Source organism: Myotis daubentonii, chromosome 8, assembly GCF_963259705.1.
Source record: "Myotis daubentonii chromosome 8, mMyoDau2.1, whole genome shotgun sequence".
In the NCBI taxonomy this organism is placed as follows: Eukaryota; Metazoa; Chordata; class Mammalia; order Chiroptera; family Vespertilionidae; genus Myotis; species Myotis daubentonii.
In genome coordinates, this window is record NC_081847.1 from 58,986,769 (window position 1) to 59,002,309 (window position 15,541).

At 42.5% G+C, this 15,541-nt stretch overlaps 1 protein-coding gene across 2 annotated transcripts in view; it reads right to left on the reverse strand.

Moving 5' to 3' along the window:
- Positions 1–434: 434 nt before the first annotated feature.
- The window catches only part of MYOM1 (myomesin 1), a 132,046-nt gene continuing 116,939 nt past the window's right edge, over positions 435–15,541 (reverse strand). For both annotated transcript variants that reach the window (XM_059706538.1, XM_059706539.1), the window contains 8 exons: positions 15,275–15,362; positions 14,206–14,244; positions 14,010–14,115; positions 9,140–9,306; positions 6,614–6,650; positions 6,333–6,355; positions 4,004–4,059; positions 435–1,195 (listed from right to left, as the gene is read on the reverse strand). In XM_059706538.1, the coding sequence (XP_059562521.1) occupies positions 905–1,195; positions 4,004–4,059; positions 6,333–6,355; positions 6,614–6,650; positions 9,140–9,306; positions 14,010–14,115; positions 14,206–14,244; positions 15,275–15,362 (807 nt within the window). In that variant the 3' untranslated portion in view covers positions 435–904. The remainder of the gene's footprint in view (positions 1,196–4,003; positions 4,060–6,332; positions 6,356–6,613; positions 6,651–9,139; positions 9,307–14,009; positions 14,116–14,205; positions 14,245–15,274; positions 15,363–15,541) is intronic.

A 15,541-nucleotide genomic window follows, 5' to 3' on the forward strand; every position in this document is an offset into this window, starting at 1 on the left:
AAGAACCAAATTTTCTAAAGCAGAATGCTGCCTGTAGGCATGTCCTGCGAAGAGGAGTAGGCCCCGAATCTGGCAGTTCTCTGAATTTAGAATGAGGGCTGTTTTTTCCTTAGTCACCAATTCTAGCACCAGACATCCCTGACCCTTTTATTATCCTTAATTGACACAACTCATTCAATTACTTTGGGTATCTTAACAATGGAATAAATTAATTGTCCAGTAAGATAACAGATATACAGTGACAGAGCAATTTCACACCTCTGAACCTCAATGGACCTTGGGTGACTTACCTGATGTTACTCTGAAGGTACTGCTTTAAACCCAAAGGAATTTAAATCAGAAGAGGAGCTACAAGAAGTGACCAGAGAGATGCAGCAGAGACCCAAATGAGCAGCCAAACAGTAACAATGAGAGAAACACTGATGAAGAAGAGAAAAGGTGTGAGGACTGTTTATTAATACCGAGGAGGCTCCAAATCAAAAGACCGCCGACCGAAATACACACCGCTATCTCCACAACACACGGTCATGCTGGTTTGCTTAACAACTAGTCGCGTTCTCACAGGACACTGGAGCATAACTGCAATCTGCATCCAAACTCTGCTCCACAGCACATTCGTCTGCTTTCTGATCATTATTCAATGTCCCTCTTTTTCTGGTCTTTTGCTTAAAACCCTTTCCTAATATCTGTGCTACCAATGGTATTTTCTTAACTATTAAAACATTAGTTGGTGCTTTTAAAAAATATGAATAAAAGATTTGACAATCCCCACTCTCCTCCCCTAAACCAAAAATAGGGAGTAGAAAGCACAAAGACTTCCTTACACTTAACCAAACCATTTGCACATGAGTAGCACAAGGTAGCCTAGGCCAGATTCCTTCGCGTGCCCTCCCAGCGGGTCTGATCACTTGGACTTGTCGCCTTTCTGAGGCTTCGCGGCAGCCATCCTCGCCTCCTCCTCAGGGATAAACACACTGATGGTGAAATCGATGGTCTCCGAGCCATACTTGTTCTTCACAACCAGCCCGTACTTGCCGGAGTCGGCAGTGGTCACCCCGGTGACAGTAAAGAAGGCCGTCTTGCCGGCTTCGAACCTGAGGTTGCAGTGGTCATCCGAGTCCAGGGACTTCTCGTTCTTCAGCCAGGAGATCTCCGGAGTCGGGTCACCCCACACGGTGCAAGTGAGATTAAGTGTCTGCAAAACAGGTTTTATGAGAGGAAAGGAGAGATATCAGATATAATGATGATCCAACTTCAAAGTTCTTCTGATGGTGTGGCATGACTCAATGGAGGATAAGTATAAACCTCCCGGATCAGGGTTTGAACTTGTTATGTATATGCACCTGTGTGAGTCACAGTTTGAACACAAACCTGAGAAGGTTTCTTAGGGACTCGGATTTGAGAATGCTTATTCCAGATCCCATCTCCATTTTCACTTTCATAAACACATAAATAGATGCCTTTTACTCTAAAATGGCATTTCAAACGCTGTCTCAGTAGAGACATCTCATTGCCATAATCACCACCTGCTCACATGTGCATTTCAACTGCGTCACAGAGCCCAGCAGCAGAATCCTAACAGCTGTTTCAGATAATGTGACTAATTTTCAAATTCCATTTCCTTGTTTTATTTCTCCCCCAGACTCTACCCAATCTGTTTCATATACAGTTGTAATAAATAATAGATCCTGTGTACCCTTACCCAGTTCCCCCCATAGTTACATTTTACAAAACTACAGCATAACATCACAACCCGTACAATGACATTGTACAATCCACTGATCTTATTTAGATTTCCCCAGTTTTACTTGTACTCATTTGTGTATGTGTATGTTTACTTCTATTTAATTCTATCACCTGTCTAGATTCATGTATCCTCCGCCTCCATCAAGATACAGAACATTTCCATCACCACAGGATCTCTCGTGTTACCCTTTATAACCACCTCTCCCCACCTCCCAATCTCTCAATCTCATTCCTAATCTGTCTTCTGTTTCTAAAATTTTCTAATTTTAAAAACATTATATAAATAGCATCAGACAATATGTAACCTTTCTGGATTGCCTTTTCCACTCAGCATAATTCCTTGCAGATTCATCCAAATTGTTGCAAGTACCAATGATTTGTTCCTGCTTATCACTGAGTATGTGCCATGTTGTGGTCATATCTCTAAGGGTTATCTGGACCGTTTGGGGCCATTAGGAATAAAGCTGCTAGAAACATTTGTGTACAGGTTTTTATGTGAACATAAGTTTTAATTTCTCTCTGATAAGTGCCCAGGAGTGCAATTGCTGGGTCATATGGTAAATGCATGTTTCATATTTTAAGAAATTGCCAACCTGTTTTCCTGAGTGGCTGTACAATTTTGATTTACATTTCCACCTGCAATGTGTGAGTGATTCAGTTTCTCTGCATCCTCACCAGCATTTGTTGTCACTATTTTTTATTTTAGCAATTCTGATAGGTGTGTTATGGTATTTCAATGTGGTTTTAATTTGCATTTCCTTGATAGCCAAAAATGTTGAATTTATTTCACATTTTAAATTTCATTCTTGCATTTTTTTCTTCCTAAAATCCAGTAATTATAAGAAAAATAACTAGGGCACACAGGGAAAAGGATATCCTTCTAAATGTCCTTCTATAGAGTCTTACATGACCACCTGTGATCTCTTCTATAAGAGTATCTTTTAAAGTTGCATAGATTAAGAAATCTGTTTTCTTTCCAGGATTAATTAGCATTTCTTACTGAATTATTCTACAAATGCATTTCAAGAAAAATATGAGTCAACCTATTGCCATCAGTCTTCTCCAAGTGGGCCAGGTTTTGGAAACTGTGATTACTTGGGGGTTAAGACTTTTAACAAAACCAAACAAAACTAAGTACCTTAGATGTTATGGAAAACTATTATCCATACTCTAGATTTGAGTTATAGATCACAAAGTATTTTCACATATACACTGCCTCTTAATTTTCACTATGACCCAGTGAGTTGCGTATTTTGAACCTTGTTAGGTGAGGAAAATGGAAAATAGAGTTTAAAACAAAAGCAACCCTGTAAATGGTTGAGCTTAAAGTAAACTGTAGTCATGTTTCACTACGAAGAAACACAGGTGGATGAAACCTACCTCTCACTAAACTTTAGATATACCTTGTTTTATCACTCTAGTTCCAATCACCCATCATATGTCTTCATTATCATTTTGAGGTGAGAAAAGGTTTTATTCTACTATAAATACCCATACCCCTATGACTGGTATATTAAACTTGTTTTTTGTTTTTATTGATTTTAGAGAGAGAAGATGGGAGATGGATGGAGAGATAGAAACATTGATGAGAGAGAAACATTGATCAGATGCTTCCTGCACGCTCCCTACTGAGGATTGAGCCCGAAACCTGATCATGTGCCCTGACTGGAAATCAACCATGACCTCCTGGTTCATGGGTTGACATTAAACCTGTTTTTAATGAAACAGGGATGAAGAAAGAGAATCCAGGTTAGAAATTATGTTCATTGCTTTTCAGAGATTATTATGGAGCCAGGTGATACTAATTTTAAACTTACGAACAGAAATCAGTTTTCAACTGAAATAGAGCCTATCGACATTCATGGAGCAGCATGTCTCCTTTCAAAGGTGAGGTGTTTAATAAGACAGCCCCTTTGCCACTAGGTGTTAGAAGTCACTTCTTTCTTCAATTACATTTGTCATGTAGTTATGATTGAACATTTTCTACTCCTTGTGATTTTAGAGGGTAACTCTAGAAAGATACTAAGTGGTCGACAAGTGCCCACATTAAACAAACTTGCATCCTGATGCTTGGCCCAAAATATTAAGATGATTGGAAAAATGGCTGCATTTTGAATCTTGTATTGGCTATTCTGAAGTCAAGCATAAGCAGCCATTGCATAGGATGGTATGTATCGTAAAAGATAGAACAAAGTCTGAGGCCCTGGAACCCATTCCTAGTGTGGAAGAAGCAGGGACAGGAGTGCTCCATGCTTACCTTGCCCTCCTGGATGGTGACCACATCGGGCAGACCACCCACCACCCGGGCGCGATCTGCAAGAATAGGCATTTCTGGTTAATCACGGAAACACTGAGCACCAGCGATCACATTCACAAAACCACCCCAGGGAACTACCTTTCCAATTTAGTCTCCTATCCTTACCGTAACTTTATACCTGCTTTTGACATGCAAAAGTTAAAAATGACCCAGTGATGCTGAAATGTTAATCCTTCTTCACACACATATTTCATGAGTGCAGGAGCCTCTATCTGTGCCTAAAATATCAGCTTGAGATCTCTTTGTTGGATCAAGACCTGCTCTATCATTTTCATGGCTATTTTCAGTCCTGGCCCTTCTGCAGCTCAGTGGGGCTCAGCTCGAGGAGGCAGAGCAGATCACTATGGACAGCCTCCAAGCTCAGTGTGGCCTCTTTTATGGGCTTTCCTATGATGAAAAAAGGTTGCATAATTGGAAGTGTTATGTCAGGGAGATCTGGCGGTTCGTGCAGACATGGGCTTTCTTTGAGGCTTTCCCTATAAACCTTCCCTTTCTTGTATCCTGAGAGTTCTTGGTAGCACTATGCAGGGCTGCTGTCTATGGCCATGAGTATAAAGGCTTCAAGGTGAAGGGACAAAGTGCAGCCAAGGCGCTGAAATCCAGGGCCGGCTCCCTAGCCGAGCCATGTATCCTGTGTGTGACTGTTCAGCCCCAGGGAAGGATGCCTTCTGTCATTTACTCAAAATCACCCTCTCTGATACCAATGCTGTGGCTGCCGCTGTCTCATTTGTAGGCCTGCTTCATGAATGTGTAGCTCTTGACCCATATTTCTACAATTCCCTTCTCCACTAAGTCAGGCTAAAGCTTTAGCAGAGTGTTGACTGCATTCTCCCACTGATTTCACTGCACCTTACGCCACTTATAAGCCCAAGCCATCATCTGGGTCCCTGTGCCACTTGCTGTGTGATATGAAGCGTGTCACATCACTGTGTGGACCTCAGTCTTCTCATCTACAGGATGGGGGGAGGGTTGGATTAGAAATGTGCACAGAGTCCATGGGATTCCTCGGAGGGGGCCGGAGAGAAGGTCAAGATGGGGTATTGAGTCAAGGAGCCAATGAAGATAACTCTGCTTTTACCTACTTTATATATTGGGTGTGTGTGGAAGATTTTGTATGAAGTAAGTGTTCCATGGCTTACAAAAGTTTAAAAACAGAGAGCTAGAAAAGCTCTAACATCTCTTCCAGCTCTAAACTGCGGTGACCCAGTGATCTTAGGAAACTGTTCATGAACTGGAGGGAAGGTTGGGCTTCTTGCCCACAAGAGAGTTCAAGAATGGGGCGTGTCTGTCAACTGCTGCTGCCTCGGGCTTGGCTTTGCTTGTGTGTCTGAGTGGGAGGGACATACTCGGGTGCCAACAAGAAAAACTCCCTGTCCCTGGACACTCCCCACAGGCCCCTGGTGCTGCCGTCTGCCCTATTCTCCACCAGCAGCCACCTCACAAGCCAGGGCCTGAGCGGGAGAGGGAAAGAGCAGAAGGCGGAGGACAGCAGCACATGGCAAAGGTGAAAAGTTCCATTCTGAGTCGCCTGGAGCCACTGCGAGGCAGACAGATGACTTCACTTCCTACTCCTTCCCCTGCTCAGGCCCTTTCCACTCCAGCTCAGGACAACTCGAAGTTTTAACCCTCAACATTTTTCAAGTCATGCCTCCCCCACTGCTAAAGAACCAGACTTATTATGACGATCATAATAACTGTGACTTATGGAATGCCATAAGACCGAGTCCTTCTCGAAATCTCTATGTGTGAAGCAAACAGTTGATAGAACACGTTTCTGGGTGGACTTGACAGTTTGGTGTGTGTTCACCGGGACTGTGTCCAGTGAAATGAAGGGGAGGCCTTCCTTACTGGGGGTTGTCTCTCCTACGGGGCTCTCAGGAACACCTGGAGTGCTTGTGATTTACCTCATATAAATGTACGAAGATTCTCATTTCTTTTTTCCTTTAATGTACCCAAATGTTTCTGATACGCTGTGCCTGCTGCAGGTGATTAACAACCTATTTTATGAGTTGCAGCCTGGAGATTTTTCCAAATCGCTGGCTCAAGTCAAGAGCTGGGTGACATTCCTATACTGTAACCTGAGACCTTCTTTTCATAGACATCCTTACTCAAGAGACTAAATGAAAACATATGTAGAAGGCCTAAGATTAAAAAAAAAAACACCAAAAAAAAAACCTGCTTTTACTCTTTTCCATCTGCAGTTATAATAGAAAATAAAAGTTACATTTTGAAACTATGCTAGGAATAAGCAAGAACAAGGTTTACTTACTTTTCTCGGCAATGGCAGCTTGTCTGTGGTTGAGAGAAACAAACAAACACACAAACAAAGAAGAATGTGGCTTTAGTGGTGTTTCAGAGTAGCTAACCTTGACTGTGTCTCATGGCCCCACAGACATTCTGCTGTTCAACACAGCAGTGGGGAGCACTGGTCTCACTGCCCTTGTCTAAAGGAAAGCCCCTCCCTGTTATTCAGGTGGGGGAGCAACACGCAGGGTGTTCCAGAGAAATTAGTGCATGCACTTGGCCTTTGCGAGGCAAAAGAAGACTTACTTTAATCTTTGGAATTCAGCAAAGGCTTCCTCATAATCTTTAAGGGGAAAAAGAGAAGTTAGAATTTGCTCAGCCAGAATTGACAACACAGAGGGGCTGTTTAAATTCACAGCAGGAGGTCAATGTGATCAGTGCAGATAAAAATAAGCTGACCCCGTGCCTATGTGTTCACTCTACAACTTGATGGACTTAAGCAAATACTTTCTAGGGAGAAAATATGAAATAGTGGACTTTAGAAGTTCTCAGTTCCGTGAGAGGCCTTCAACTCTTCAAACGGGAAGGCCAAGAATTAGCTCCACCAGAGATAAAAAGGGAATAAAGCTCTGCTTCAAATAAAAGTTGGTTGTCTAATAAGCATCCTGAGCTTCAAATAGGCCTTTCTCTTATTAAATCATCCCACATGCCATCGCCTCCTAGCTGGACAGTTAAATGTTTCTATGTCCCGTGGTCTGGCCCACCTATTTGTATTAAAGAGCACAAGGAATTCCTGCAGCCACAGGCGTGCCCGTGCTTGCCTGAAACAATGCTTCTCCGTTGTGCAGAGAAGAGATGAAAGGCGAGCGAGAAGAGGAAAGGAGAGCTACAGAGTTCTAAATAATCTGTTTCCCTGAGACTGCAGGGTGAGCCACTTTGAAGACTTCAGCTGAAAAGGCAACCTTGTTTAGAAGTCTCTCCCACCTTGCCTTTAAAGAGCCTCTGTGGTCTAGGAATCATAATATTGTACAGAAAACATTTATATAACACTAGTCCACCCCCTTCCTTTTCCAGATGGAAAAATGAAAGCATAAAGCCAGGCTTAACGTATCTGGAGGTAGACTAGTTAGGCTAAACCAGGCTAAGAGTTCAGTACTCTTTCTGCCCACGCCAGACTGAGAGAGTCAGGAACGGGTGAACCAATCTGCGTTGGGTGGCCATGTCCGGCTGTAAGACAATCCACAGCCTTTTGCTTAAGGGGCACTTGAGAGCAGGGTAGCTAACTAAGCCCTGATGGGCCAGAGGGTATAAGAAAAAAATTTTTAAGTTTTAAATCTATCCACTTCTTATTTTCCTTTTTCTACTGTGTTTCAAAGTATCCAATGGTCTGCAGAAGAAATCCCCTGTCACTGTGGGATGTGACTCAGACACAGTGTGGTCCTGAGAGCGTAGCCCCGGGGGGCAGCCTCTCATTCCCTACAGAGACCCTTCAGCAATTATGGTGGGCGGGGCAAGGTTAAGAGACATTACAAAACCACTCAAGGCAGGGTTGAAAGACTGTCCTCTAAATTATGAATCTACTCTCTGAGGATTAAAACACTGAGAGCTATTACATATTTAGGTTGCATTTTTTTTTTTTTTTCAGAGAGGAAGGGAGAGGGAGAGATAGAAACATCAATGATGAGAGAGAATCATTGATTGGCTGCCTCCTGCACACCCCCCACTGGGGATCAAGCCTGCAACCTGGGCATGTGCCCTTGACTGGAATCGAACCCAGGACCCTTCAGTCCGCAAGCCGATGCTCTATCCACTGAGCCAAACCAGCTAGGGCTAGGTTATATTTTAATATATGAAGAAGTGGAAGAAAAAGTCAGTCCCCAATATTTTCTGGTAACTTCATGCATTTTTTTAAGGAAATAATAAATAAGATGAAGAATACAGTACTAGGAGAGAGAAATGGCACACAGTTTTTAATTTTTTATTTATGACTGTATGTTTTAACTTTTTAAATTTTAAGTAATAGCTACACATCTCCTTTTTTCTATGTTCTTAGGTGGAAGCCCTTTTTCCTCATCTCCTGTGACTTTCTTCTCTTACCTTGTTGCTCCAGAACCACCCCTCCACCCCCATTCTTTCAACCAATGACCATAAGGATCCAACTTTTCCAGCTTCTTTCTGTCCTCAGTATTTGTCATTGCTTAGTCACACTTATTCCCACCCCTGCCCTGGATCTCCACCCTTCCATCCTTCTGAACTCTGATACATCAATTATTTCCTTCACTCACATCTTTAGTCCTTCCAACTCGGTGGATTTCTTGGAATCCATGAACATGATCACATTTCAATCCCCATAAAAACTATGCTTTTCCAGTGTTTGTCCTTGCTCAAGTGATAGTAAATCAATCTGCCTTTCTTTTGTATGCATCTTGAAAGAGTAGTGCTTACTTTTCAATGATTCTCCAACCATTGAAATTCTTGACTTCTACCACTGTGGTTGAATTTAAACTGCTTTACTAAAATCTCCAATCATCTTCCAAAAGATAAGTGTATTGACCTCTTATCACCCTTCATTATTTTCATTTATTTTATTTTTTAATATATTTTTATTGACTTCAGAGAGGGAGAGAGAGATAGAAATATCAATGATGAGAGAGAATAATTGATCGAACCCGGAACCTGAGCATGTGCCCTTGACTGGAATCGAACCCGGGACCCTTCAGTCCGCAGGCTGACGCTCTATCCTCTGAGCCAAACCACTAGGGCTCACCCTTCGTTCTTTTTAAAAAGCCCACTCCTCTATAGTAAGTTTGAACCTGCAGAATATCCATTTACCTTGTCCAGAAAGATCCACTGTCTTCTGGTGTCCTGTTTTGCCATCAAAAAGCTCCATTACATATTTCCCTTGGTCATTCGGAGTGGGCTCACTGATTTGCAGCCAGATCTGCTGCTCCCCGGTGACTCCGCTCTTAACTCTGTCTGTGTACTTAATAGCAGTCCCACTGTTCAAATCAAAGAAAACATCATTATTGTTTGCTTTCATCCAGAGCTGACCTTTACTTTGTCTCTTATTGATGGTCTTACCATAAAGTTTTACAGGCTTTCAAATAATATGGGATCCACATGTGGTCTACAGCTTCAGAGCAATGATGGGCCCTGCCTGAGTCACTAAACTTGGATTTCAAGAACCAGGGTGAAGGGTGAGGGAGGGCGTCTGAGAGGCTCACATTTAACTCACAATAGCAGTCTGGGGCCCAGGCAGATTGCAACATCAATACTTCTCAGTGGTATTAATTATCTTTGTTTTTGCTTGGGCTTATTTGTAGGACTAAGGGAATCTTTAAAGTGAAAAGGCCAGGGAACATATTATGTTACTGTATATTTCATGCAGATGCTCTATGAATATAAATCGGATTTTACAAGCTAATCAAAAAAAGACCTAAGGAGGTTCACATGTGGCTGGCATCTATTGACATATGTTGTTAGAGAGCTATTTAAAACACAAGTAATTATGCACTAGTAAGGCCAAGAGTGAATGAAAAGAAGAGTTGCTGCCAAAATGAATGAGGCACCTTCTCTGTCCCTGGATGTGAGTTTCGCAGTGTTCTACAAAGGCCAAGAGCAGACCCAAGCATTGTGTTCTTTGCAAGAGAATACAAGCAAATAGAACCCTTTGTTTTGTGGTCTGAGGATCTAGAAATGTCGCTGTTATAGAGGAAGTAAGAGAAAGGTACAGGTAGATGTACTCTCAATGATGTTAAAAGTAACTTCAAAGAAATAAGGGGAAAAGGCACTAGAACTACCTAATTTTATTAACAATTATGCAAAGAGAAAAGACTAAGGTATAATCCCAAAATGTTCATAATATGACTAGGAAAACTATGGATAATATATTATAAATACTTTCTAACTTATAATATGATATTATAAATGTATTTTCTAATTCTGTTTATAGTTACAATATGCAAAATAAACTTTAAAAAAACCTTGAAAAATAAAAATCTCCACCAAAAAGTCTCTGTTTTCAAACAGTCAGCTTTTCTTATACAGCACATTCTATAAAAGATATTAAAATTAAAATGCCGCCCTGACTGGTTTGGCTCAGTGGATAGAGCATCGGCCTGCGGACTGAAGGGTCCCAGGTTCGATTCCGGTCAAGGGCATGTACCTTGGTTGAGGGCACATCCTCAGTAGGAGGTGTGCAGGAGGCAGCTGATCAATGTTTCTAACTCTCTATCTCTCTCTCTTTCTCTCTGTAAAAAATCAATAAAATATATTAATAATATATAGTAAAATAATAATCTACACTAATAAAAGAGAAAAATGGTAATTGGCGTACGACGATACCCTTTTCATTGGCTAATCAGGGCTATATGCAAATTAACTGCCAACTATGATTGGCAGTTAACTGCCAACAAGATGGCGGTTAATTTGCATATGTAGGCACAATGCAGGGAGGCGAAAGGGAAAGCAGGAAGAAGCCCCCTGCCACTGACAGTGATCCGAAACCCAGGGGGGAGCTAAGAGCTAGGGGGCAGGGCAAAGGCGGCCCTGGGGCCGCCTTTGCCCTGCCCCCCAGCCATGATCAGAGAATCAGGTGCCTTTGCCGCCCTGGCCAGTGATAGCAGGAAGTAGGGGTGGAGCCAGCGATGGGAGCTGGACACGGTCGAAGCTGGCAGTCCCAGGAGCTAGGGGTCCCTTGCCTGGGCCTAAAGCGGAGCCCACGATCGCGGGGCCGCTGCAGCTGTGGGTCCCCGCTGCCCGAGCTGGATGCCTCAGCCAGAGACGTTAGGCCTGGGCAGAGGCGGAGCCTGCAACCACGGGGAGCTGGGGGTCCCCTGCTCAGGCCTGACACCTCTGCCAGAGGCCTCAGGCCTGGTCAAGGGGCCGATCCGGTGATTGGTGATCGGAGGGTGATGAGGGTCAACTCCTCTGGCCGAGGCATCAGGCCTGGGCGGGGGGCTGAGCCGGGTTTGGGGGGATATGATGGTCCCCTTGCCCAGGCCTGAAGCCTGGGTCAGAGGCGTCAGGCTTGGGCGGGGGGTGGAGCAAGCGATCAGAGGGAGATGGGGGTCCCCTGCCCAGGCATGATTCCTGGGCCAGAGGGCTCAGGCCTGGGCAGGGGCCAGAGCCAGTGATCGGGGGGAGATGGGGGTCCCCTGTCCAAGCCTGACACCTCTGGCGGAGGCGTCAGGCCTGGGCAAGGGGCCGATCAGGTGATCAGAGGGTGATGGGGGTCTACGCCTCTGGCTGAGGCATCAGGCCTGGGCAAGGGGCAGAGCCAGCAATCGGAGGGGTCTGGGGGTCCCCTGCCCAGGCCTGATGCCTGGGCCAGAGGCATCAGGACTGGGCTGGGGGCAGAACCAGTGATGGGGGGAAATGAGGGTCCCCTGCCCAGGCCTGACACCTCTGTCAGAGGCGTCAGGCCTGGGCAAGGGGCCGATCCTGCGATTGGAGGGTGATGGGGGTCAACGCCTGAGGGCTCCCAGTATGTGAGAGGGGGCAGGCTGGGCTGAGGGACACCCCCCCCACACACACACACCCAGTGCACGAATTTCGTGCACCGGGCCCCTAGTATATAATAAAATAAAATAAAAGCTGTGCACATTTATTTTTTAAAAAATTAAAAAAAAATAAATAAAATTAAAATGCCATAAAATGTAAGACAAAGGAACCCATCTGTATCCATAGACTTTAACCTGAGCAATATATTTATCTTAGAGAGCTAGAAAGACAGACAGTTCTCTGCTTTGCTATAATAAATGTTTGAATTCTTTAATCTCTGGCTAACATGCATAATAGTACCTTAAATTTGTAAAGCACTTAATGGTTTACAAAGTGCCATTAATTTCATTCATTTGTTGGATCCATCAGTGTTATGAGATAAAGCAGGTATTATTCAGTGAGATTCAGAAAATTAAATAACTTGCTTAATATCAATGGAAAGAGAAGAGCAATGTCAAGACTAAAACCCATTTCAAGTATTTTTTTCATTATGTCACATACCTACATAAAGACAATGAACACAATCCTTGACTCCTGAATCTCTCATAGGCAGGTGGACACAAAAACCATTTATTTAAATGACTAGTAAAGCAAGTGATGTAAGAAGTTTATACCTTGTTAGTCTAATAGCAATTTGTTCAGAACTCAGTGTTCTAAGTTTTCTGAACAAGTAATTCTTTTAGAGATGATGTATAAAGCTTTTTGATTGATGATTCAATTACCTCATTTTCTCTTATTCTTCAGACTGATATATTAGAATGTCTTAGATGTCACAGAGGAATTTCCTGGAATTTGATCTATTTTAATTTATACTTTCCTACAATATATTCTGAAAGAAATTGGATAAAGGAATGAAACCCCAAGAATTCTACATTGGACTTTCACTTCTCATTTTTTAAGAATTCAGGAAATTAATAATAATAATAATAAATAAGACACTGTTCTACATGATAGGAAAGTCATTTTAAAGAAAACACAAATGGTTGTTCTGTGGGACCCAGCTCTGGTTAAATGTTAACCAAGACTTCTAATGCAACTTGAACACAGGGCCAGTGCCATGACAGGGGGCCTTGGAGCCAGGCTGCCTGGACTGAGCCCTCATCCACCACTTTCCTGTATGACCTCAGGCAAGTCACCTCCCTCAGCCCAAACTTCCTCTTCACTGAAGTAAGAAGTATCTCCTCCAAAGAGTTGGGTAAGTTAAATGAATTCATACATCTAAATGGCTTGGAAGTCCCGGTTATATTATAAATACCCACTGAAGGGAAGATATAAACATTGTTATCTGTGTCCTCCTGGGGGTGCTGCAGTGACCTATTGCTCAGGGGGTCTCATCAGACTTGGGGAATGAGTGTCAGCTGCATCCTTAGTGTGGACTGAAGGCGGCTGTGCCCCATCAGATTTCTCTGCCAGGCTGCTGCTCTCTTTCAGCTCAGGAAATTTCAAGGAAGCACAGAGGTTAGGATAACATCCACTGTATAAATGGGAGAACTGGTTTGACTTACAAACCCATTTTGGCTCTTGGAATCCCAGAGGTCAACCTGAATGGAACCCCTCTAGAACTCCACAAAGGAAGCCCGAGATCAGAACAGATCTTCAGGCTCAATTCAGTTCAACTACATTTTCCCAAAGTGATCTTGAGATCTTCAAAGCCTTCCGAGGGAGGACAAGAAACATGCTAATGAACCAACTATGCCAATTGCTACAAACAACAATAACAAAGCTGGGCACTTCTCAGATTAGGCTTCTTTGGTGAATTAGGCCACTAATTAATATAGTGGGAAATTTAGTGTCTCTTGGTACATGCTGCTTCAGTTTTGTTCCAGATCATAGCATGGGTAGCTGTGTGTAGAAAGAAAGAATCAGCATCTGGTTCTGGACACTTGCAAAGCAGAGGGAGCCCAAACACAACCGTCTGGAGGTGGAGATCACATTATAAAGATGTGCACGAATTATGGCACTTCCCTGGTCACAGAGACATGCTCCTAGGCCTCACCGGTTTCACCCTATATGTGTTGAGGCAAAGTGCTAACTCACACAAAGGGAATAGCCTGGGTGCTTCTGTCCTATACTCATTAACATCAGGCCTGAGAGGTCAGAAGACTCCTTAGCTGAGAGTACAGAGAGTTGCTGCTGTTTTTCCAACTTTTTTTTCAATGGAGAAGGAATTTCTACACAGCAATTAAGTTCCCATACTTACTTGTGGGACCAGTTAACTTTCAGATCATCCAGGTAGTAAGTAACAAGGGAGTACAGCCGGATGCCCTCAGCCGTGCTCTGAATTTTCAGGTCTGAAGCAGACAAAGCTGAAAGAAGAAAATAGCATATTTCATACACCTGTAAACCCATCCAGAAGAATAGTGAAGCACTGTCATGGTGAGAACATTTTAACTTACCTATTTTTTTACATACTTCAGTCATCAGTTCTTGAAAGGCTGTGGATGGAGATTCACAGACAAAACTTTAGCAAAGAAATGCTCATGTTAAGGTCAAATCTTGGAACTATCAGCATTGTGCTCTCAAAAATATTCTATCTGGTGGAGGGTACTGGTCACAAGATAAATTTGTTGACCAATTGAAAATAAGTGTTCTTGGAGTGAATAATTCCATTTTTATCAAGTTGTAAAAGATCCTTGCTCTTATTTTGATATTTTCCCCTCCAATTCTCTAACTTTTGTCACATTTACATTCTAGAGAAAGAGCCACAATAAGATTTCCAGGAAGTTTCTTGGCTTTAAGAGTCTCTTCTTCTTAAGTCCCAGGAAGCCTTAGTTCCTATTAGAGGAAGTTTTCTTATCTGTGTTATCAATTCATAATACATTAACCATCTATAAATCTGATATTTTGCAGCCTAATAATGTTTTTTTGCCAATAAACACAGTTAGTCCTATCTCCACCAAGAGTTAGGAAGGTGAAATCAAAGTCAGACTTCTGCAGTTTGTTAGCAATATTGTTTAAGCTCTTGTTCAGGAACAAAATTGGAAGTTTGTGGGTCACATATAGGTCTTTGCTATCATGATGTATTATGTCCTTAGTAGTCTCTGAAAAGTGGAAATTACTTTCATGCTCTGCTAATAACTTAAAGGCTTAGAGTTTCATATATAAATCTTTCTTGTCATCATTTAAGGGTGGATTATTTTGCAACATGCTTCTCACAGTTTTTGATCCTGTAACATTTTTTATAGGGTTGAAACAAAAATGATGATTTATATTGAAAATAAACCCCTGGTGGACTGTGGACTATAAATTCTCTGAGGATCAAAAGTACACTTCTGATTTCTAGGGGAACTTAGAATGAAGTATTTTTCAATATAACAGTAGTTCACTCTGCTGGAATTTCCATTAAAGCAAAATCTGTGGATAAAAAAACCAGCATGACTTTGATCACCAGCTCAATCTCACTCATACTTCTGGTGACCTGTATGTAGAACACACAAAACAGACCCCAGCAGCTGCTGGACTGACCTTCATCCACAAGCTTCAATCTGCTCTTATCTTTTCCTCTGTCATCTTTCAGAATAACTTCATAAATCCCAGCATCTTTCTTGGAAAACTAAGGAAGGGATACATATACCACATTTTAGCTTATTGTGGCCTCAGAGTTGGTGTTTGCATTTTTAAAGCCCTGTTATTTTTAGAACTGCCATCAAAACACACACCGAACAACATTTAACCATGTGAGCAATGAATAGTTTGCAGGTAAACCTATCCATTATAATTTGACCTAGCAGT